The sequence below is a fragment of the Cebus imitator genome, unplaced genomic scaffold (genome assembly GCF_001604975.1).
Source record: "Cebus imitator isolate Cc_AM_T3 unplaced genomic scaffold, Cebus_imitator-1.0 Scaffold42, whole genome shotgun sequence".
In the NCBI taxonomy this organism is placed as follows: Eukaryota; Metazoa; Chordata; class Mammalia; order Primates; family Cebidae; genus Cebus; species Cebus imitator.
Window position 1 is genome coordinate 17,722,094 of NW_016107357.1, and position 25,934 is coordinate 17,748,027.

The 25,934-nt window shown below is 36.8% G+C and overlaps 1 protein-coding gene across 1 annotated transcript in view; it reads left to right on the forward strand.

The window, feature by feature from the left end:
• The window catches only part of RYR2 (ryanodine receptor 2), a 787,527-nt gene that overhangs the window by 344,097 nt on the left and 417,496 nt on the right, over window positions 1–25,934 (forward strand). Inside the window, exon 11 of the mRNA XM_037737814.1 lies at window positions 23,939–24,013. Coding sequence (XP_037593742.1) covers window positions 23,939–24,013 — 75 coding nt within the window. The remainder of the gene's footprint in view (window positions 1–23,938; window positions 24,014–25,934) is intronic.

The window sequence follows — 25,934 nt, forward strand, 5'->3', positions numbered from 1 at the left end:
AAAAAAAAAAAAAAAAGAAAAGAAACACTGAACAAAATAAACAAAGTGGGAAGAGTGACCATGTTGCATTAAACTACTTAGAACTTCATTAAATGCTCATTAGTTTTGATTAATTTTCTTTTTAGAATGTTTAATCTCAAATTTAGTTTCAAAGTCAGAGTTCTCAAATTGTGCCTAATTTTGGTACCCTTTTCTATGACCTTTCATTTACTGGTACAGATGATAAAATTGATCACTTTCTCTCATATTTAATGTGATATAATACCTCTCTCCTGTTAATTTATTTGGCACTGGGACAAGATTAAAATGGCTTGAATCTACTGAAAAAAGTGCACAAATATTACAAAACCATAAAAAGAGGATAGTTTGATTGCCTCTGCTCTCTCTCACAAATTAATGAATGTAGTAAGATGAGTATATAAGCAAGAGATTACAGTGAGAGAAGAAGTCTTTATGATTGTTGTTATGTATCTAAATCTTTTAGTGGATGTTTCTCATATTAGCATGAACACAAGTAACTATTAGTTAATATTTATTATTATAATTTAATATATAGGGAAAATTTAGAAAATTAATAGGCATTTAACCAGCTATATAATCTCAGTAAAAGTCCCTCTGAGACCTGGGTACTGGGCCTTAACCTCTGTTCCCAGGCAGACCTAGATGGTGGTCAAGAGTGACATGCAGACCGTGGGAACATTCCGTAACCTAAAAATGCCGCTTTCAGTTGGTTTAGGAAGATGTCGATGGTGTATGTTGATGTAAATAGGGTTTGCATAAAAGATAACAGAGATTTTAAGACAGCTGGATTAAGGACTTAATTTCAAACAGAAGTATAAACTTAAGAACTAGAGCGATAGGAGGTATATTCTGGGAATAGCAATTATTCCAGAGCGATGAGGAGGAAAATGGAGGAAAAGGTGGAAAGTGGGTGAGAGAGTGGTTTGGTCAGCTTTGAAGGATCCTCAGTGCCATTCCCGTGGGCCGGCTTTTATTCTGAGGTTCTTAGGAAGGGATGTGGGGATTGGAATGGAATAGCTAGGTCTCTTTTAAAATAATAACTCCGTTAGGCCAGGAGAACTTAGATCAGAGGTGGGGAGAATCTGAGTCAGGGAAATGAAATGCAGTAATTCACGCGACAGACTCTAAGAACTTAACCCAGAGAGTGCCGTCAAAATGGAGAGGTTTACTTGCATCAGAGACATTTAGCTAAAAGCGATGGGCTTAGGGAAGAACGGGATACAGGTTGTGAGAGAAGGTATCAAATCCAGTGCCATCTTGTTTCTGCCTGGGGAAGGCAGATGGAACTCAGGATGGCAGGAGATGGTGCATGTTTGCTGTAAAAGGTGGAGTTAAACTTTGTTTATAGATGAGTACAAAGCCTATGAGACGTCAGGTAGGAAATTCGGATTTCTGAGTCTAACTTAACAAAGCTTGAGAGGGATGTAAATTACAAGTGTAAGGGGGGTATTTAAAGGAATGGGGCCCATCAGATGTTCATCAGATAGAGAGGGAGGAGCTGTGATCAGATGTGTTTAGTAATTTGGGCATCACCTTATGAAGGCTGTAAAGCTCTGGCATGGCCTAGCCAGGCAGAAGGCTGAGGATGGATTCCTACAGAATGCTGATGTTTAGAGAAAGAGTCAGCAAGAGAGTCAGAGTGATAGTTTAGTGGGGAACCAGGGAAGTTAGTCATTGGAGCCAAAGGACTGGGCTGTGAATATGTTAAATGCCATGATGTATTCATTTGGAGTTAGGGCTTGTTAGAGGCTGTGCGAGAGTCTTTGGATCCTCAGTCCCTGATTTGTTAAACGGAAGACTTAGACTAAGGGGTTCTTAGAGCTCTTTCAGCTCTATCGACAGACACTGTAGAGCTTTGTGGTTAAGGCAATGGACTCTAGAACCAGGCAGGTCTGGGATTGGGCTCTGCTCTGCCACTTACCAGTTGTGTGACTCATGTAGGCGACATCATTTCTTTAAGCATCGGTTTTCCCTTTTTGTAAAGTGCAGCTTAAATGTTATCTCCTCCTTTGTGGGGCTATTAAAAAGACTAAAAAAATACACATAAGATACTTGATGCATACTGAGAAATCAAAAAATTTTTTGTTGTTGTTATTATCCCTGTGATTCAGACTGAAGAGGCAGCATTTAGCCAGATATGTTTGAAAAGTCTGAGGGACCCTGGGCATGTGGATGACAGAATGGTAGAGCATACACTTTGTAGGAAGAAAATCTAGACTAGATCCTAGAAGACCCTGTAGATGGCTAGTTATTATTGCAGAGAAATCTAGGGGACATTTCAAAGATATTTTAATAATGTTCTAGACCCACTTTCTTTTTGCATATATGTTGAAGCCTGCTCCTCCTTTCCAAATAGTATCCTTGATTTCACGTTGATCATTTCAGTGTCAGTTTAATCTCAGTATGTAATCAGACCAACGTATCAGGACTCTCAGTAGGTAGTGATGGTGGTAAGAACACATTTGTTTGTGCCCCTTTTTCTAGCATATTTACATGGGTGAAATTAGATTAAAATGGATGCCAGATTATGACTCGAGGGAGAAAATGAGTCAGCAGTAGGTGGCAGGGAGCCACAGGGATGTTGCTTAAGAAATAACCATTTGTGTTGATGATAGTGGGGTTGAGCAATTACCTGAATAGAATAAGAAAAATAATTCCTTGAATTTCACAGTAATACAGCACTTTTTATTTCTAAATCTTGTTAATATCATTGTTTAGAAAAATTTCAGCCTCCCTCTGTTATTTTCCTAGGTCATTGTAAGGAACTTGGGGGAGGCAAAGGACGAGCCTGGAAGCAGTCTTTCTTTATTTGATATCAGTCTGTACTGGGGCAGAAATGCATAATGAAGATCTAAACATACATTTTTTCATTCATTAAAAAAAGAAGTAAAAGTAAGGTCAGTTTTGGACACTGATTTGAAAGCTGGAGAAGTTCCTGGGAAATAGATAAGATTTTCTTTTACCTTATAATTCTTTCTTGTAATTGTGATCTGGCTGTACTTGTTAATTGTATGCTGTGGTTAAAGTTAAATAACTAAAGTCCAATTTACTTTGTGATAAGACATAGTGGAAACTATGAAGGAAATGGCCAGAAGAGATGTTTACCTCTGAGTGACTTAGGAGTAGTCTGCTCACACGTGCTGTGTTTCTACATGTAGCTGTCCACCTGTTCCTGCTTTGTTCCATTGACAGTTGTTTAATATACATAACTGTAATTGTAGCTATTGAAAATCTAGCTCAATTATGGGCTTTATGAGTCTGGATATCAGTAGAGTTATATTTACCTTCCTTTTCACATTTAGATATGTATGTGTGTGTGGTTAGCTATTCATTCTCCTGAAGAATATTAATAAAGCTGTTAGAATGAAGAGCACATAGAGCTATTCAATTAAGAAGAACTGAATTGGAGATGAGTCCTAGCAGAGTTAAACTATATATATATATATATATATATATATATATATATATATATGTATATATATATATTTTTTTTTTCCTCATGCTTCCTGCCCATTTTGCTTTTATGGACTAAATTCTGACATGTTCATGAAATACAGCATCACTATTGTTTTAAGTTACTTGCGATTTTTTTTTCAGGAAGACAAATAGCTCTAAAATGACTAGTAGGGGCCAGGCGTGGTGGCTTATGCCTATAATCCCAGCACTTTGGGAGGCCAAGTCGAGCGGATCATGAGGTCAGGAGATCGAGACCATCTGGTTAACAGGGCGAAACCCTGTCTCTATTAAAATACAAAAACTTAGCCATGTGCTTGTAGTCCCAGCTACTCATGAGGCTGAGGTAGGGGAATTGCTTGAACCTGGGAGGCAGAGGTTGCAGTGAGCCAAGATCGTGCCATTGCACTCCAGCCTGGCGACAGAGCAAAACTCCATCTCAGAAAAAAAAAAAAAAAAGACTAGTAGACAACTTGTCTAAACAACAATAAAAATAGTAAAAATACAATGTATAGTGGTTGTGAGCAGTCAGGTAAAAGGGAGAGATCCCATAAGTATTGACCATAGTGTGATAACTTTTTAGTTCTTATTAAACTCTTTAGTGAGATAGAATGAGTTAAACAGGAGCTAGTCTGGTAGCTGGGAAGGGATGTGTCAGCATCCCTTGTCAATCATGTTTTAATTATTGCTTTAAAAATAGACTTTTGCGCAATAGGGTAACTACAGCCAACAATCAATTTATTGTACATTTTAAAATAACTAAGAGCATAATTGAATTGTTTGTAACATAAAGGATCAATACTTGAAGTGATTATTATGCATGGTATGCCTGCATCAAGGCATCTCATGTACCCCATAAATATATGTACCTACTGCATACCCACAAAACTTAACAATAAAAACTTTAAAAAAATAGACTTTCATTCTGGAGGCTTGAAATTTGATTACTAAATTTTATTTCAAGCCTGAAAGATTTTACGTGGAGAGTATTTTCTGTTCTAGATTTTGTTTCTAGATTGCATCTCATTATTTCCGTCCAAAATTTTATGTAAATATACTAAAATATCAACAATGGCATTTCCTTGGTGTGCACATAGCTTATATATGGATTCCATGTGCACTCTGTGAATGAACTCTGCCATGCTTTTACAGTAATACAGTTTAAAATGGATTCATTAGGGAAAGATTATTTGGGGCCTTTAGTTTGGAAACCTATTAAGGAAACATTGTTTGAATGGCGTTATGTTAAAAACAGGTTTGCAGTCTTGAAACTAGTTTTATTGATTCAATAAGAATTTATAGAATGACTATTATTTTTGGGGTGCTGGGGCTATAGTAGTATATAAAAAAGTTACGAAGGTTATTTTCTCAAGAACTTTACATTCTAGCAGGCATATATGACAATAAATATGCTTATAAATTCATAACTTACCCACATGTACACAGATAAAAATGCATTAGGTGATGATAAGAGCTAAGGAGAAAAGTAATGCATGGAAGGGGGTGGAGAGTGTTCCTGGGTGTGTTACTTTTTGTGGGGTGGTAAGAGGGAGAGGTGGGGAGAGGAAAGGTTGTTCTTCCTCCACCTTATCTGGCATTACTCTTGGCATAAGCTTGCGTGTCTTGTTACTTTCAAATGCAGGACAATTAAGTCATAGTTTCTGACAATATCTGGAAACAAATACCAAATTTGCTTTCCAAAATGTGACTCAGCAGAGAAAATCTATGCCATGTGTATGCATGACAGTATTTTTACCTCCATGCCCCTTTTAATATCATGATTTAATGAGCTTTAGTTGTAAATAATTGATAAGGCATGAGATGGATTGGATGTAATGAATTAAATGTCTCTCCGTCTGGCTCAGAAAGAGTTGCATAGTTTATATCTGTGTACACAACTGGATGACTAATATCCTTGTGAGGATATTTGTATGCCTTTGGTCATGACCTAGGAAGAAGCTTTGAAAGCTACTCTGTTGTTCTCCAAAATGGTCGAGGATAAAGTTTATCCTATGAGGGTTTTACTTCCTTTTCTCTATCTTCACGTCCTGCATGTATCTTTTCAGCCTGGAACTGAGAGTCAGATGAGTTCGCTAAACAGTCTTGATGGAAGAGTCAGCACATAAAGGAGAGCTACCTTCTGCTCTTTGCCTCTTCTCCCTTGGGAGAGATTTGATTTTTTCCCCCAAACTTAAAGTCCTTGCTGATTGCAGAGAGCACAGTGGTTGCTGTAGTTTTTCATGTTCTAGCAGCCTGACCTGGTCTAGAGCCGCACTCTCAAGGCATGAGCTGGCTAGAATGACTGCATTAAAATGTGGGCTTTTAACACAGACGATGGAAAATATTCATAGGAATTTGAGTTGTCAGATCTTAGTAAAAATGAAAAAAACATGAGACATTTGATGCATGTAGAGTATATGAATAGAAAAAGACAATAGATTAAAATCAGCATTATACAAAAAGAAATCTCTCAATTATTTTCTCCATTAAAATTTCAGAACATGACTTGTCTACATTGGGTTTATTAACCTAATCTGGATGTAAGCAATATCTTTCAGAAGCAAAAAAGAGAAGCATCTTCTTTTTTAAATTTCCAGGTGCCTTTATGGTTGTACTGTATCCTGCATGGGGTGCAAAGTAAAGATAACAACCTGTGTCTTGTTTTTCTGCTCTCATCCTACTTACAGGATTCTTTCAAAGTGATTCAAAGTGTAAGGGTATTGTTGTTTCAAATCCATGCTGATTCATTCACATTTTATGAGAAGGTGTCATCTCAAAACATACCTATTTTCCCTCGTGCAGCAACTTGAATGGGGCTATCGTCACAAACTCAGCCCCTGAATAAATAAGTAATGCTTCTTGAGATGCTGGTTGGGCAAGTACTTCTTGATTTGTTACTAGGAAGAGACTCGCCAACTGCTTTAGCTCCTGCCTGTGGCTCAGCTGCTCAGCCACATGCTCCCACAGGTAACAGCAGCAGAAATCCTCCTATGAAAGTGTGTCAACTGAAACACTTATTTCACTCTGAAATCACCTTTTAAGGCTGGGTCTGCTTTTCAGTCACTTCAACTCAATTCCTTTAATATTTATTGAGGGACTTGGACAGCCGAGACCTTTTTGGTGTGTGCTGGGTGTAAAAACATGTCTGAGGCCCAGCCCCTGTCTTTCTGGAATTCACCATCTGTGTAGTCTATTCACACACTGCTATAAAGAAATAGCTGAAACTGGGTAATTTATAAGGCAGGAGTTTTAATTGGCTCACGGTTCTGCAGACTGTGTAGGAAGCATGGCCGGAGACACCTCAGGAAGCTTACAATCATAGCAGAAGGTGAATGGGAAGGAGGCACGTCTTACAGGACTGGAGAGTAGCCAGGGGGAAATCTGGGCCTATGATCCAGTCACCTCCTATCAGACCCTCCGCTAACATTGGGGATTATAATTCAGTATGAGATTTGGGCGGGGACATGAATCCAAACCATATCATCACCTTTTAAGATCTCAACAACACTATATTCAGGATGAAGTGAATGTTAATCTGGGAGAAGCCATTTATAGTTTTTATAAAACTTAAATGGTAGAAAACATATTTTACCATTCAACCATATGAGAAAGATCAGTCAAATCTTTGTTGACCTTTGATTTTGAAGTGATATTTTTGTCAGCCTATAAAGTTAATGAAAAAGCTTTTCTTTTCACTAATCAGTTTGAACCTGCTATTCAGTATCAACTCTAAGTGGGAGTTGCAGGTGAGTGATTGTGGGTGACTGTAGCTGTTTTTCAGACAATTCCTACTTGCATTTAAATACGAGGGTCTAGTTGTACATGAACCCAGCCCAAGTTAACTTGATTGAGGACTGTCTTTAACTTTCCCCTTCCCACAGCGCCACTGATTACCCGTATTGATCTGCATATTCGTCTCTTCCATTCAGTTTTCAGCCATGGTTGTGCCATTCATTTCTTTTTTTTTTTTTAATTGCATTTTAGGTTTTGGGGTACATGTGAAGAACATGCAAGATTGTTGCATAGGTACACACGTGGCAGTGTGATTTGCTGCCTTCCTCCCCTTCACCTATACCTGGCATTTCTTCCCATGCTATCTCTCCCCAACTCCCCACCCCCCACTGTCCCTTCCCTGTTCCCCCGCAACAGACCCCCGTGTATAGTGCTCCCTTCCCTGTGTCCATGTGTTCTCATTGTTCAACACCCACCTATGAGTGAGAACATGCGATGTTTGATTTTCTGTTCTTGTGTCAGTTTGCTGAGAATGATGGTTCCCAGGTTCATCCATGTCCCTACAAAGGACACAAACTCATTGTTTTTGATGGCTGCATAATATTCCATGGTGTGTATGTGTCACATTTTCCCTGTCCAGTCTATCATTGATGGGCATTTGGGTTGGTTCCAGGTCTTTGCTATTGTAAACTGTGCTGCAATGAACATTCGTGTGCACGTGTCTTTATAGTAGAACGATTTATAATCCTTTGCATATATACCCAGTAATGGGATTGCTGGGTCAAATGGAATTTCTATGTCTAGGTCCTTGAGGAATCGCCACACTGTCTTCTACAATGGTTGAACTAATTTACACTCCCACCAACAGTGTAAAAGTGTTCCTATTTCTCCACATCCTCTTGTGCCATTCATTTCTTGCATGCCTTCTGCATAGGGAGGTATATATGGGAATCTGCATACAAATGCTTATTGTTTTTTATTTGTGAAAAAAGAAATGGAGAAAAAATAACTAATGCACTTTAATGTAAATTTCCTTAAAAATGGCTGTATAGAGAATCACTCTTGGTTGTAAGGTCCCCCATTTATATTATTTTGTCAATTCCTGAAGGATTGTTATCTGCCAGCAATTAGGGGAGAGGAAGGAAAGCCCTCTGAGTAAATCAGTGTAACAACCTGGGTGAGTAGAAAACTATTTTTGAGGACTATGAATAACTCCAATATGCTTGGTTAAGTCATCTATATTGAAAATACTTTGACTTCAAGTGAGTGACTCTACATACTGGAATAGTCTCTGGACCAAGAACAGGAATCCGAACCTTGGTGATAGTAATTTAAAATAAAAGCATTTTTGGGGTTGTGGATATCGTTGAGAATCTAATATATGCTACAGAGTCTCTTCCTTAGAAAATTTTCATACTTTCCAACATGAACAATTTTTGTGATGTTAAATTACGTTTTCTCCCAGCATTTTCTCTATTCTTTCTTCCCATTTAAGCAGCCAGCAGTCCCTGTGTTTCTTTGCCTAACGGGAGGTATGAGACTTGGCAGAAAGCCTAAGTTTTCTACAAGGCATCTCTCTTCCCGACTTTCAGTCGCTAGAGACTAAATCTAAGGTGATTGTTATGCTTAATGTCTTGGACAGAAAGGAAAGAGGGATTGCCTCAGAGAGAAAAAAGAGACATTAGACTTAAAAGACATTCACATGGTGCAACTGGACTTCCATACATACGTAAAAAAGAACCTGGACCTAAACTTCACATTTTATATCAAACCTAATTCAAAATAGATTGCGGACTTAAATATGAAACAAAGACTTTTAGGAAAACAAATGTAAAAGTTTTAAAGAAAAAAAAGCAGATCGAAAAAAATCTTTGGGATCATAGAGTTCTTAAACTTGACACCAAAAGCATGTCTATAAAAGAAAAAACGAGGCTGGATGCAGGGGCTCATGCCTGTCATCCCATCACTTGGGAGGCTGAAGCGAGTGGATCACCTGAGGTCAGGAGTTTGAGACCAGCCTGGTCAACATGATGAAGCCCCATCTCTATTAAAAAATACACGAATTAGCCGAACGTGGTGGTGCATACCTATAATACCAGCTACTCGGGAGGCTGAGACAGGAGAATGCTTGAACCCAGGAGGTGGAGGTTGCAGTGAGCCGAGATTCTGCTGCTGCACTCCAGCCTGGCTGACAGAGCAAGACTCTTTCTCAAAATATATATAGATGTAGATATAGATAGATATAAATTAACAGAGAAAACACACTCTACAAAGTATTCTACAGAGGTGTATTCTAAGTTGATGTGAGTGACTGTAGCCCAGGGAAAAACACAAACTCAAGAAGCCTGGAGTAAACGGTCCCAAGACAGTCATGTCACAACTCTGTTTTATACATTCTGGGGAAGTAGAAGTTACAGGCCAAGTCATGAGTCAATACATGGAGGTTATGCATCAGCCTCACCTAAAAACGTGGGATATCTTTTTTTCTTTTTTTTGGGACGGAGTTTCGCTCTGTCGCCAGGCTGGAGTGCAGTGGCGCGATCTCAGCTTACTGCAACCTCTGCCTCCAAGGCTCAAGCAATTCTGCTGCCTCAGCCTCCCAAGTAGCTGGGATTACAGGCCTGCACCACCACACCCAGCCAATTTTTGTATTATAATAGAGACAGAAGTTCACCACATTGTCCAGGGTGGTCTCAATCTCCTGACCTCATGATCTACCTGCCTTGGCCTCCAAAGGTGCTGGGATTATAGGCGTGAGCCACCGCACCTGGCCAAAAGGTGGGATATCTTAAAGTGGTGGTTTACAGGTCATATATGGGTTCAAAGATTCTTTAATTTGCAATTTGTTAAGGGAGTAATGCTTTGTCTAAACATTTTGAGTCAGCAGAAAGTCATGTTTAAGGTAAGATAAGGAAGTCTGTTCACCAGTACCCTGGGTCTGAGTGACCTGTGGGATGGGGGCCTCAACCCTTGTCTTCCCTGGCCTTATGTCCTGTTTATAATTTGGTATCTTATTGTCACAAAGTGTCTGTTCTGTCAGTCTTCTGGGCTCTATTTTCACATGAATGCCGGCCAGTCATTGTGTCTACACTCCAAAAGGAAAGGGGATAATAAGATATGCCTGACCTCTTGTCTCCTCACGGCCAGATCGCAGTTTTTCAGGATTCTCAGTTTTTCAGGTCCACAGCCAAGAGAGGACCTGCTCAGTCAGTTGAGGGGCTTAGTATTTTATTTTTAGTTTACAATTCATCAAAATGAGAAAGTGTGTTTTGCTTTGTAAAAATCCACATGGAGAGGGTAAAAAGACAAGCTACAGACTGGAAGAAAATATTTGTAAACCATGTATCTGATAATGAGCTAGTATCTAAAACACATAAAGAATCCTCAAAGCTCAACAGTAAAATACAAACAATCCAATTAGAAAATAGGCAAAAACCATGATGGCTATTGGCAAAAGAGGTTACACAGATTGCAAATAAACACGTAGAAATATGTTCAGCACTATGACCCATTATAGAAATGCAAATTAAGACCACAATGAGATAAGCTATGTGCTTATCAGAATGACTCAAGCAAAAATATTGACAGCCACATGCTGGTGAGAACGCAGAGAAACTGGATAACTCATATATTGCTCTTAAAATGATACAGCCACTCTGGAAAACATTTGGGCAGTTCCTTAAAAAACTGAACATGCATGACCATGTGGCTTAGCAATTGTACTCCTGGCCAACACTTTGACTTCAGCCTGAGACCCTGAGCAGGGAACCCAGCTGTACCATGCTCAGACTTCCAGCCTATGGAATGGTGGAATAAGAAATGGTGGTGTTTACCAGCCAGGAAGTCAGGGGTAATCGGTTACAGATGAATAGACTACCAAAAAATCCTATATGACATCACCTTGGGAATAAGCACATACAGTAAAGGACTGACCCTAAATTGAAGAGATGAGGAGCATCTAGCAAAGGATGCAACTGCGAGTGATGTTGAAGGCAAACCTGGAAAGTGTGGTATCCTGGAGTCAAAGCACGTGATTGTCAAGGGCAGTGGGGTGATCAGCTATGTCAAATGCAGTTCTCTCCTCAAATATATCCACAAATGGAATGCCCTTGAAACAAAATGTTTTCATTCTTTTCTTTCTTACAGCCTCAACTCTGAACTTTATGAATTACTGTCAAGTCTAACCCACAGACTCATTCTCCTGAGCTTCTATCCTAAATGTTCAAGTTCTTACTGCATATGTTTGCATAAATTTCACTTGAGATGGCAATTCAAATATATCAACCTTAATTTAATTCCGTCAGAGATGTTTTCCTTCTTACAGTAACTTGGTTATATATACCAGTCTACCGTACTCAAACCTTTGCCTTGACTTTTCTTTTTTGAAATAAGATAAAGAAGGACTTTAAATCCTATTGATTTTATTGCTAAATTTTTTCTTTATTAGACTTGTTTTTCTTGCTGATGTCGATTTTAAGGGTGCACCTTCCTGTTTACTGTGATTTGAGGGTTCTGTTGTGCTGTTGCTTTCAGATTAATATCCTATCTCCTTATCTTTATTTCTGTATCCTCTTTAACTTTGTGGATTTGTGATCCCCATTGAGAAAATTTTTTTAACTTTGTGTCTTCATCTGATCATCAACCACTGAGTTATTCTTGCACTTTCAACATGGCAGCATTCTAGTTCAAGATTCTGCAGCCTTTCTACTCTGACTGCCACACTCATTCCTCATATACTCATTCTTTTCTTTGCATGTGGAATCCTAACTCAGCTCCAAGGGTGAACCCAAATACCTCTCCCATAAAATCTTTTCAGAGCTCTTCTTGATAATTTATGTCATCTTCCTTCCTTCCTTCCTTCCTTCCTTCCTTCCTTCCTTCCTTCCTTCCTCCCTTCCTCCCTTCCTCCCTTCCTCCCTTCCTCCCTTCCTCCCTCCCTTTTTCCCTCTTTCCCTCCCTCCCTCATCTCTTTATATGATAGTTTCCCCACACTACCACATAGGCTAGTGTTTGTTCTTCATGTCTTTCTTACCACGTTAAGCTGCACATTCGTGGATACAGGAACCTTGGTGTTTTATATTTCTTTTTCCTAAAATATATACCCATGTGTCTAGAATATGAATGATAAGCAATTAGTGTTTGTTTTTAGCTAAATGCAATTATACATCTAATTTACTGTTGTTTATATGAAAGAAGACAAAGATCATAGTTCTTCATATTATTTACTTTCGCAACATTTACACATACACATTTGTAGCTGCCTATCCTTCTCTTTTAAAGAGAATAATCAAAGTTTATTTGAGGTAGCCTGGTGTAATTTTATATATTCTGGAGGAAAAAAATGCCTTAAAAACTATCTCCTTTTTTTCCCCTGCTAGTATATTCCTAATATATTTTGTATTACTATGTTAATATTTGTTGTGTTGGATTTCTTAATGAGTTTTTAAGGATTAATAGACTTTATTATATACTTTTAGGTTTTCAGGAAAATTGAGCAGAAAGCATAGATAATTCTCCCTCACCAGTTTTCCTATTATTAACATCTTGTAGTCATGTGGTACTCTTGTTATAAGTGATAAAGCAGTATTGACATGTTATTCTTAATTCTCCAAATTAGGCTTACTCAGTGTTGTACATTCTATTGGCTTTGACTAATAACATATATTTACAGTTGCAGCATCACACACAATAATTTCACTGCCCTAAAAATTCCCTGTTCTCCATTTATTCCTTCTTCCTTTCCCTGAACTCCTGACAAAAATAATTGTTTTTACTGTCTCCACAGTTTTGCTTTTCTCAGAATGTTGGATAATTGGAATCATATAGTTATAGCCCTTTCAAACTGGCTTCTTTCACTTAGAAATATGCATATATGGTTCCTCTATATCTTTTCATGACTTGATAGCTAATTTCTTTACATCACCGAAAAACATTCCAATGGATATATTACAGCTTATTCACATATCAGAAGACATCTTGATTGCTTCCAAGTTGTGGTAATTAAAAGCTATGAATGGCTGGGTGAGGTGGCTCACACCTGTAATCCCAGCACTTTGGGGGGCCGAGGTGGGTGGATCACCTGAGGTCAGGAGTACAAGACTAGCCTGACCAACATCAAGAAACCCTGTCTCTACTATAAATATAAAAAGTAGCCGGGCATGGTGGCACATACCTGTAATCACAGCTACTCAGGAGGCTGAGGCAGGAGAATTGCTTGAACCTGGGAGGCGGAGGTTGCAGTGAGCAGAGATCCTGCCATTGCACTCTAGCCTGGGCAACAAGAGTGAAACTCTGCCTCAAAAAAAAAAAAAAGCTATTAATATTTACAGGCAAGTTTTGTATAGACCTAATTTATTTGGGTAAATATTAAGGAGCACAGCTGGTGAATCCCTTGGTAAGAGTATGTTTAGCTTTTTAAGAAACTGAAAAACTGTCTTCCAAAGTGGCTGTATCATTTTGTATTCTCACCAGCAATGAATGGGGTCATTGCCAGCATTTAGGGTTGCAGTATTCCAGGTTTTGGCCATTGTAATAGATGCATGGTGACACCTTAAGTTACAAATGATGACACATGACATTGAGCGTCTTTTTATATGCTTGTCATCTGCGTATCTTTAATGAGGTCTCTTAGCTATTTTGGTGATTTTTGAATTTTTATTGTTGAATTTTGCATATTTTGGATGCCAGTCCTTTCCCAGTTATGTGTTTGCAAATATTGTCTTTCAGCCCCTGGCTTGATTTTTTATTCTCTTAATAGTGTTTTCTTGCAGAGCAGAATTTTTTAATTTTAATGAAGCCCAGCTTACCAATTTTTTATTTCATGGATTATGCTCTTGATCTCTAAAAACATCACTGTCAAATGCGTCATCATCTAGATTTTCTCTTATGTTAGTTTCTGCCATTTTATAGTCCTATGTGGTACATTTAGGCCTATGGTTCATTTTGAGCTAAATTTAGTGGAAAAGTGTCAGGTGTGTTCCAGATTTGTTTTTCTACACATGTGTATCAAGTTGTTCTAGCACTATTTGTTGAAAAGACTACATTTTCTCCATCATATTAGGTCTGTGATCCATTTTGAGTTAATTTTTATGAAGTGTGTGGTCTGTGTCTAGATGCTTTTTTTTTTTTTTCCCAATAGGATGTTCAGTCTTTTCAGCACCACTTGGGGAAAATTTCCATTGAATTACTGATTCTTTGTTAGAGATCAGTGTACTGTATTTGTTGAGGTCTACTTCTAGGCTCTCTGTCCTGTTCCACTGACCTATTTATCTGTTCTTTCACCAACATGATACTGTGTTGATTACTATAGCTTTATAGTAAGTCTTGAAATCAGATAGTGTCAGTCTTCCAACTTCATTTGTATTCAATATTGTGTTGGCTCTTCTTCTGGGTCTTTCACTTCTCATATAAACTTTAGAATCAGTTTGTTAATATCTACAAAATAGCTTACTGGGATTTTGATTGCAATTGCTTTAAACTAACTGACATCTTGAAAATATTGAGTCTTCCTGTCTATGAACACAGAATATCTCTCTATTTATTTAGATTTTGTTTGACTTTTAAAATCAGAGTTTTGTAGTTGTCTTTATTTAAGTTTTGTACATATTTTATTAGATTTACATTTAAGCATTTAATTTTTTGGTGTTAATATAAATAATTTTTAACTTTAAATGCATATTGTTCATTGCTGTATAGAAGAAATTGATTTTTGTATAGTAGTGTCTTGCAACTTTCCTATAATTGTCTGTTAGTTTCAAGAGATTTTTGTTGTTATTTGTCTCGATTCTTTGAGATTGGGGTAAATAATCATGTCATCTATGAAGAAAAACAGTTTTATTTCTTCCTTCTCAGTCTGTATACCTTTAATTTCCTTTTCTTATCTTGTTGCATTATTGAGAACTTCTAATACAGCGTTGAGTAGTAATGGTAAAGAGAACATTCTTGACTTGGTCCTGACATAGAAGCAACAACCTTCTCATCATTACATATGGTGTTAGTTGTAGGTATTTTTTTTAGCTGTTCATTGTCAACTTGAGGAAATTCCTCTCTATTCCTCAATGCCTGAGAATTTGTATTATTAACAGACATTGGATTTTGTCAAATACTTTTTCTTCATCTCTTGATATGATCAATGATATTTTTCTTTAGCGTGTTGAGATGAGGGACTATACTATGGTTCAGTGATATCTTAATTACCTTATGTATACAAAAGGAGAAAATATTCTTTTTTGCTATCATACTTGTATTCAAGCAGCACATCCCTTTTGGAATAAAGAAGTGATTTCTAGAAATACCTGTTATGACATTTATAATGTATGTCATTTATAATATATTTATATATAATATATAAATGTCATATAAATATGAAGTTTATAATCTGTTTAGATAATAAAAAGCTGATTTTTGAAGGGAAGATTAAATTCTATGATATATCACAGAAATTCTTCGGTATATTCATTGACAGTGGAGTTTAGATAAATGAAGTAGTATTTTGTTACTTCCTGGCATTGCAGTAACTAAAATACATTGATATGGATTTTTCTTTGTCCCTATTATATTCTACAGAAACATGTAATTATGATATGAATTGGCAAGGAAATATTCAGAGTCTGGTAAACTATTCTTCTCTATTTTTAACATATGTAATGGCTTCGTGATCAAAATTTGATGGACTGATTGAATTGTCTTTTATTATTATTTATTATTTATTATTATTTAGCTCTTCTGGTGTTCAATATTTGTTATACACTGTACCCTCTTTCTTGACAAAAAACGAAACCAGGATGTGTATGTATACAGAAAATAGGACTCTTAGAAGATCTGTATCATTTCCCTATTGCTCTAAAGTCATGGTAAATTTAAAAATGAGAAAAATAAAGCTCACTTAGAGCCCCTCTTAAAGTATCTGTATACTGTAATAATAATAGACTATGTAAGCTATTCAGCATTACTGCACTAACCTGGTCAGGGCTTTCTTATGTTGAAGAAACTAGTAGATTGAATGCCCTAATTTTTCTTTCATGTGGCTTTTTTGGATAAGCCAAGTGCTCTGAAGCACTGTAAATTTGTCTATATTTCTCTTAAAAGGAATAAAGATCTGTCATAACATAGATAGGAATTCCAGATTTAGAAATGTGATTCAAGATAGATAAGCTAAGACTTTTCTTCCAATTTATGAAAGACTGTAGACCCTGGATTTTATCCAGCTAGCTTTCTCTGAGATTAAAATGACCAATAATATGGGTAGAATATTCTTGATCTAGGATTAGCCAATCAAGGCAGTAGGTCAAATCTAGCCAGTTGCCTGTTTTTGTAAAGTTTTATTGTTATCAGTCATTCTATTTTTAAAAACATATTGTCTGTGTTTGCTTTTGATAAAAACAGAATTAAATAATGGGACAGAGACCATATGGCTTGTAAAACCTAAAATATTTACTATCTGGCTCTTTACAGAAAAAGTAGGCCCACGCCTGTTTTAGGCCACCTTTGCAGGGTGACAGTGAATGTCATAGTGGTGGCTGTCAAGTCCTACCATTCTGGAGACAGTGGATCCCTGTGCTGGAGCTAAAGGAAGGGTGACAGAGCAGGTGACTTCAGAAGATGATTTAAATAAGAGAGAAGGTAGTTAGGAAAAGAAGTATTCTTTTATTCTATATAATGTATGCATTCTTTTCAGAGCTTGAATTTTTTTATAGTGTCATTTTACGAGAGTATTGAAATGCATACACAATAGAATATTATACAACCTTAAAAAAGAAGGCAATCCTGTTATTTGCAACAACATGGGTGAACCTGGAAGACATTATTATAAGTGAAATAAGCCAGGCACAGAAAGAAAAATACTGCATGATCTTACTTATGTGTGGAATTCGAATTCATGGAAGGAGAGAGTAGAATGGTAGTAGCTAGAGGTTGGAAAGATGTTGGTGAAAAGGTAAAAAATTTCATTAAGACAAGAGGAGTAAATGTAAGAGGGATAGTATGCAACACGGTGACTGTTCATAACCATGTATTCTATAAATGAAAATTGTTAAGGGAGTAGATTTTAAGTGTTCTCACCTCAGAAAAATAATAAGTATGAGAGGTGATACGTATGCTAATTAGCTTGATTTAGTTATTCCACGATGTATACATATTTCAAATATCATGTTATATATGATGAATATATACAACTTTTGTCAATAAAAAAACAAAGCATATTGCTGAAGATGCCCAGGAAAGACATATTGTCTAGAATGTGAATTTTAAGACTGCAAATATATTCAGAATCATTTTGATGTAGAGAACGACTAAAAGCAAATGGAGGCCAGGCATAGTGGCTCATGCTTATAATCCCAGCAGTTTGTGGGATTGAGTTGGGCAGATCACTTGAGTCCAGGAGTTCGAGACCAACCTAGGCAACATTGTGAAACCCTGTCTTTACATAAAATGATAAAAAAACTCAGCCAGATGCGATGGCATATGCTTGTAGTCCCAGCTACTCTGGAGGCTGAGATGGGAGGGTTCCTTGAGCCCAGGTGGCAAAGGTTGCAGTGAACCAAGATTACACCATTGTGCTCCAGCCTAGGTGACAGATTGAGATTCTGTCTCAAAAAAAAAAGAAAAAGAAAAAGTATACAGATATGCTGAAAAGGAATGCCGATGTGTAAATCCATCTGTTTTCTGTCCTGGAGGGATGGTCCCTAGTTTTCATTAGATCTCAGTGACCATGTGACTCCATAAAGGTCAAAAACCACTGCTGAAGAATATGCTGGGCATAACAGGACAGGCAGACAGGGTAGGTGAGAGGAGTAAGGCCATGCCATCTTGTGAAAATGCTCACGCAAACCTGTGGAGAAAATCACATAGTAAGGAACTGAAGCCCCTGTGACAACCATCTTGAAAATAGGGCCTCCAAACTCTGGTTCAGACCTCCAGTGACTACAGCCCTAGCTCACATCTTGACTGCAACCTCACAAAAGACCCCAAGGCAGACACCAAGCAAGAAGCATCTAATTAACATACACTATATTCCTGACCCACAGAAACAGTATAAAATAATGTGTTTATTATTTTAAAAAAGGAATGCTGAGAACCTTTGAACTGCAGGAGGAGGTTAGCACTGAAGCAACTGATTTATGATGTCACTGTTAATAGGTAGGCTTCATTTTCTACTTACATTGTCCTGAGCTATTTCAGAATGTAGGGCCTTTGAATATCAACAAGCAGGAAATACTATTGATTTTGCAGTAATCCATTCAATTCAGGCAAAACATTACTGAGTCTTACTCCCTATATGGAAGGATTGATTATAAATTATGACCGTAATCATGGTCCTGATCATCACCATCACCATCTGCACCCTCAGAGCTCACATTTGTTGTGCAAGGACTCTTCCAAGTGGTCTACGGAGGTTATTTCACTGATTCATTCTTCACGGTAATCCAGTAAAAATTATTCCCATTTTACATATGAAGGAAATGAGGCAGAGAGGAGGTCAACAACTTGAACAGGTTCACACAAAGAAGCGACATCTTCAGAATGTTAGTAACAATCGAATGTGAAAGTGATTCATCAACTTTTAGTTGCCCTGAAGAACAAGCAAGAGAGTGACTGTGATGTCATCTGTTGACCTAGCTTTTGGCAGCACTTACAATGAAAAGAAGCGGTTTCCTTGCAGGGTGGATTACGGTATTGCTTTACAGTGTGCAATCTTTTATTAATAATGTGTTTTATGATTCTGTACTAAAGTCCACTAATTAGAATTGCGCGTCCTATAAAATTTTATTGTAAATATATGCCCAACTGTCAAGCTATGAAGAACTTGTAAGGATTTGTGCTTTTATTAATATGCTAATGCTAGTCTTTTCGGGGCCTCCAGTTCTGAAGATGAACTATTCTAGCTGTCAAAGTGCCTGCTTTTTACCGAGAAACAACTGGTTTGACAATTAAGATAAGACTCAAATTGTGTTTTATAGCCAAAAAAGCAAAAATAGCTAATGACTTTTATATCAGTGGACAATATGATAATAATAGTTATGAGCAGTGGAAATGATGGTATAATGGGAAGGATTTGTACTTAGAATAACCTTAAAGGGCCTCGTCAGGCAGTTTTATATGATCAGTCTGAAATATGAGTTCCTTAATGAAATGTATTATATTGGGGGATAATGCGTTATGTAGGCATAACTTACAGCCTGAAGTCTGGAATTTCTCAAAGTGCTGTTGAACAAGCTTATACTGCTACATGTGCCTATTTTTAAAATTCCTGTTCAGTGAAATTACAGTGACTTTGACTTTGTCTGATTTGTGTGATGAAAGTTTTTTTTAACAAAATTCTCTTCAAAATAATAACCGTATCCAGTTCCTTTGCACATGCTCCATTTCTCAGTAGCTGTAACACTGTTTTAGTACGTGGCAAAAATAGTCTTCAGTTAACAAAGATCTGCGTGAGCTCTATTATATTTTCATATGCATTGACCTTCGGGAATTCTGGCATCATTGCTGCCATTTGCATTAAATTCTTTTGCTATGATTAGCTCAAAAGGTGCTGTCACTCTCAATCTGTTTAATTTCTTAGAGAATCTTTATCTGTTTTCAGTCTTCCTGTTGGAAAGGGTGTTTGCTCTGAATATAACCGTTTATTTGTATGAGTTCCAAGTTGGTAATACCATTTGGTAAACTGGTTGGTCTTTAGAACAACTTTCCTTCTAGACTCTGATTTCATACTTGACATGCATTGCAGGGAAAAGGGACAGTCCCTTAATAGAGCAGGTGTATTCCTCTAGGTGGGCTGATTTCTAAATAACTTTGAATGCCCTTAATGTCCTTTATGATGGACTGAAGTTCCTATTTATTTAGATCTTGATATTGTGGTGCCAATTTTCAGTCTGAAACAGCCCATGAAGACTTGTTAGACAGACATTGACATTCTGCACATGCCGTATATTTATGTGGGAACGATATCATAGCAAAGATTCCCTGATTGGCAATAAATAGTCAAAAGAAGTCATCAGATTCTCTATACCAGCCAACGAAACATTTAAAAAACTATAAAGAGGAATAATTCAAGGCACAAGGACCTTCAAGATAAAGCTAAAAATATTTCAGGTAGGAAGGAGGATTCAACTTTCCTTTTGACTTTATATTTGTCTTTTAGAATTTTAATAAAAATACCATTAAATTTTTATGAAAGATCATTTTTAAATTCAAATGGTAAAGTTATCAAAGTAAAATATTTGCATGATAATTCTACATACACTTTATTACATAAATCTATATAATTTTACAAAGACATATTATTCACGCTTTTGTATCTTAGAGGCCTTTTTAAAAGTTTTTGAGCTTAATTTCTCTATACCTTATATAATTGTTCCTCTAATGTAATGAATACTAATAGTTTGATGTTCGTTATTTTACAATTTTCTCTGCGCTTATACAGATATATATTTGCTTATATACATAATATGATAGATTTGTAGGGATAACTTACACAGAAAATGTACGTAATTTACACATCTGCATCTTATTTAACAGTACATTACTGAGTTTCTTCCTCTTTCTATTTTCTGTTGGTTTATTTTGTTCTCTATTTTGTGTCTTCAGGCAATTCTTTATGTGTTTTATTTAATAATTAAAGCATTGCAGACTAAAAGTGTTCAAAGTTTACCTGTCAATCACAGATTTGTTAAGAAGTGTTTTTGCCTTCATTGTATTCTACATAGGGTATAGTTCTGATTCCCTCTTTGACCCATGAATAATTTAGAAGGGTTTCCTCATTTTCCAAGTTGTTAATTTCTTGTTGTCTTTTCAGTATTTGTTGCTACATTTTTTTGTTTATGACCAGAAACTATGATGAGTAAAAGTCTTAAAAATCTGTTAACGTTTCCTTTGTTTTCAAGTAAAAGACCTTTATTAAAGGTCAGATGTATTTAAAAAGCTGTGTCTGTGTGTGAGTGTATTTCTTTCTATATGTGTGTATACACACACAGACACGTGCACAATGTCTATATTTTGACATTCAGTCTTATTTAATTAGCCTGAGTGTTATCTGTGCTTTGGATTTTTAAAATGTGATTCTAATATAAAACCAAGATTAAGTACCACTGCCAAAATGAAATAATCTAGCCAAGTGGTTCTCAAAATATGGACTTTCAATATCACCTGGGAACTGGTTAGAAATGCAGATTCTTCGGCCTCACCCTAAGACCTGGCCGCTCAGAAACTCGGGATGGGGCCAGCAATCTCTTTTTAAAACATTCTTATTTTTAATTAGCACATAATAATTGTACTAATTATGGGGTACAATATGATATTTCAGTACATGCATGCAGTATAGAATGATCAAATCAGGCATCGCTGTGTCTATCAACTCAAACATTTATAATTTCTTTATGTTGAGAATATTCAAAATCCTCTCTTCTAGCCATTTGAAAATATATGATAAATTGTTAACCACAATCATGCTATAGTTGCTATCAAATACCAGAACTTTTATCTCCAATCTAGTTGTAATTTTTAAATGACATTCTGTCATTCTTGGCAACATGGTTGAGCCTAGAGGGTGTTATGTTAAGTGAGAAAAGCAATCTGGGTCTTAACAAGCCCTCAACGGGAGAGGATTCTACCTCACTGAAGACTGAGAACCACTCACCTATGTCAGTGGCTCTACACTGAGGATGATTTTGTCCCCAAAGGGACATGTGGCAATGTTGGAGACCTCTTTTGGTTGTCACAGCTGGTGGGAAACTACTGCTGGCTTATAGTTGGTAGAGGGCAGGGCTGTAAACCTCCTGCAATGCACAGGACAGCCCAACAGAGAATCACTCAGCCCTAAACATCAATAGTGCTACAGTGGAGTAACTTACTTAGACTGTGCTTTCCAATGCTTGGCTTCCCATTGCAACCAGCAAGAGAGCTTTTTAAAGTCCTGACTACAGATCTGTTTAATGTCATTGGTGAGGGTGCACGTAAGGATTTTTAAAAACTCTCCATGTGAGTACTTTATGCAGCAAAAGTTGAAAATCACTGCTGTGGACATTGGTTATTATGGCAAAAACCACAATAACTTTTGCACCAACCTACTACCTAAATCTCTTAGGTCCTAATGGATGGATTAGGGTGATCCCAAACCAACTGGTCAATTTTTATCTAAAGAAATAGACAATTATATACCCCCTGTTTTGTTATAATGGGAAGTACAAACACCTGTTTGTATAATGTTCTTGCCCAAAATTCAAACTTGGACAAGCTTCTAGATTTCTAGATCTTGCTACCAGTTTAGAGGTACATGTTAAAAAACACCATAGAAAGGCTGTTGGCTAAATCTAGAGTGTAGAAAGTCCTCTAGGACACATGGCACAGACTACTTATCCTCAAATACATGGCAAGAGGCAAAGACGGGAGAGGAATGGGACTATTCTAGAATAAGACAAACTTAGGACCCCTAACTGTTAAGTATATCTTTTTTTGGAACTTTATTTGAAAAGGCAACAAGAGAAAATTAAAAACATCTGTGAGTCAGTTTGGGCAGTTCAAACACTAGACTAGATATTTTATAATATCAAATAATTATTCTTAGAGTTGCATGTGGAGAGGTAAGTAGAGGTTATAGGTGAAACGCGGTTATCCCTGTGTTGATCATTGTTGATGTCATGTGCTGGGTGTATGGGGACTTATTTCAATATTCTCTTTACCTTTGTGCATGTTTGAAATGTTCTGCGTTGAAGATAGAATGAGAAGGAATATCTAAACAGGTGGGAGGAAAGGCAGGTGAGAATGGTGTTAGAAAAACTTGGATTTTCTACAGTATTAAAAAGTAAGTCTAGTGGATGTGATAACATGACAGTCACTTGATGACTTCAGCAAATTCTGTTTCATTGGAGAAATGGACCTGGAAGCAAGATTAGAGTCCACTGGAACTTGACAGGAGTAGATAGGATGTTCGAGGCACGACAGGCTTTCATGTGTTTACATAAGACAGACCCTATAGAGAGGACGATAGTGAACACACAGGAAGAAACAGGGCACGTGCATCAGCTTTGCCCTGGTGCAAACATTAATTTGGATCCCAAGGCATTGGTGCAGACATTAACTTGGATAATTATAGCAATTACTTAGCATTATGTTTGGCATATTAACACATTATTATTATGAGGGTTTTGAAATTTGGGTGCATGTGATATGCATCCAAAGAAGTTCCTTTTTGTGACTTTTTGGATATTTATATTTTGATAAAAATTGCAGACTGCTATGTTAAAATATTAAGAATTATTGTTCTTACATTTCTTTAAAATGCTTTAAATAATCTAAAACAGAATTTGGAAGTTAAATATTTATATGTGTATATTGAAATAATGATGCATTAAACTATACCTAATCTTATCACAGAGTACTTTCATGGACCTAAGTTAGATGAGTAAGGTACTGTCTGTTCACTGGGAGGGAGGGAGGGGGAAAAACAGAGAGACAGAGAGAAAGAGAAAGAGAAAATGAATGAGATTAGAGGGAGAAAATGGCAAGAGACAATATATTTAAATCGTTGTTTATTCAGGGAAAACTTAGATTGATCACTGTTACTGTTATTTTGGTTATTTTTATTTCCAGCTATATTGCCTCCTGGCAAAAAGTATAAATTTAACTGTTCACTCACAGGCCATTTGTTTTTCTTTTCTAATTAGCTTCAAAAAATTAGATTCCAAAGGATGAAACATGTTTAACTCACATTTGGGCTTTTGTTTGTTTGTTGAAACAGAACTGTTCATTATGAAGGTGGCGCTGTGTCTGTTCATGCACGTTCCCTTTGGAGACTAGAGACGCTAAGAGTTGCGTAAGTAGAACTTCTAAACACAGCCCGATGCACTACGTGTATCAAATAGCCCAGTGTTGTGCTTCTGTGTCAGCTGGTCATGCTGAAAACTACAGCAAGCAAGTGAACCAAGGAAACACTGAGGAAGTGGTGGAGTGTTTCTCTTTGGTCTCTTTCCTTCCACCTACCTTTATAGTTCCTTAGCCTCAGTTCACCAGCTGGCAAACCTGAGAAATAAGCAGTAATTTCGTACAGTGCGTTTTTGTCTTTAGCCTCGCTCACTTTTTAAATATCATCTCATCCCAGACCATGCATCTCTTGGCAGAAAGGGCGCTAGGACAGAGAGTTGTAAGATTTGGAGACAAAACAAGTTCTTTGCAAGCCTGTCGCACATTTCCAATCTGACAGACTATGGATTTAACCCTCCAAAAGCACATTTAAAACAGAAAACTTGAACATGAGCAGTAGGACAGAGTCATTACTGGAAGTCACTATATTTACTTAAAAATCATTTGATAGCCAAGAACAAATCTGCATTGTTATAAAAGTCACTGTGTATTCATTATAGTAGTGAGAGTTTTTATGTATTAATATTTATGGTGCATAAATATATAAAATATTTTTCTGATTACTTAAAAAAAACTGAATATTTCCTTTTAGTTCCTGTAAATAAATACAATATGATGAGAAAGGTGTCATTTTGGACTATTTTAAGTAGAATTAGAATGTCAGATTTTTTTTTTAATAGTTGGAAGCTTTAGTCCTTTACCTAAAAGCAATAAATTTTCAGTGTATTTGTTTCCCAGTGTGTTGGGCCTTAAAGGCATTATTGGGCCAGGCGCAGTGGGTCACGCCTGTAATCCCAGCACTTTGGGAGGCCGAGGCAGGCAGATCATCTGAGGTCAGGAGTTTGAGACCAGCCTGGCCAACATGGTGAAACCTTGTCTCTACTAAAAATGCAAAAAATTAGCCGGGCATGGTGGTGGATGCCTGTAATTCCAGGTACTCGGGAGGCTGAGGCAGGAGAATCTCTTGAACCCGGGAGGCGGAGGTTGCAGTGAACCAAGATCACGCCATTACGCTTTTGTCTGGGCAACAAGAGCAAAATGCTGTCTCGATCAATCAATAAGACATTATTGATTTAGGGTGATAACTGATTTGTATTGGGCCTTAAAGAGTTCATTGGTTTAGGATAACAGATTCCATGGGTGGGAATGAGGGCTATCTTACTGTCGCATAACTATCTTGATAGACCTTTTACTTTGAGGCTATTGCCTGTCTGATGGTGACGAGAATAGTTAGTGGCCTTCAGTTGTTTTTGCTCATGTTTCCCATACAATAATTTTGAAAAACTTTGTACATTCTTGAACATTGGGAGGTTGACATAGAAATCCTTTCATTATCAGTTTAGATGTTTAGAATATAACTTCTAGTGTATTTTAAATGGTGACACTTTAAAATAAAATGTTACGTCACCCTTTTCAAAATATCCAAATAATGGAAAGTAATGCTGTGATTTAATACTCACCTTTGTTTACTGAAAATGGTTCTTTAACAATAAAAATATATATTGTTAAGTTTTTCCTTTTCATTACATCCTACTCCTGTGCAACAAAAATATTCATATTAATTAATTTCTTACATTTTTCATGTTAGTAAGTCTATAACTTTAAAAGGATTTTCTGTATTGTCATTAATAACTAACTGATAATATTAAATTTCTTTGATATAAATGTACAATTGATCAAATCTACCTAAATATTAAAATTTTTGGTGAATACTAAACTTAATAGAAAATTTTTATTGGAAATGCATATCATAATGAGATGGAAAAAGAAGAGACAGACTTCTAAGACAAACAAAGGAAAAACTCATAGCTTTTATATGCTTTGTAATTATTCAGACAATTTGAGGAAAAAAGTTTATTACTCATATTTTTTAC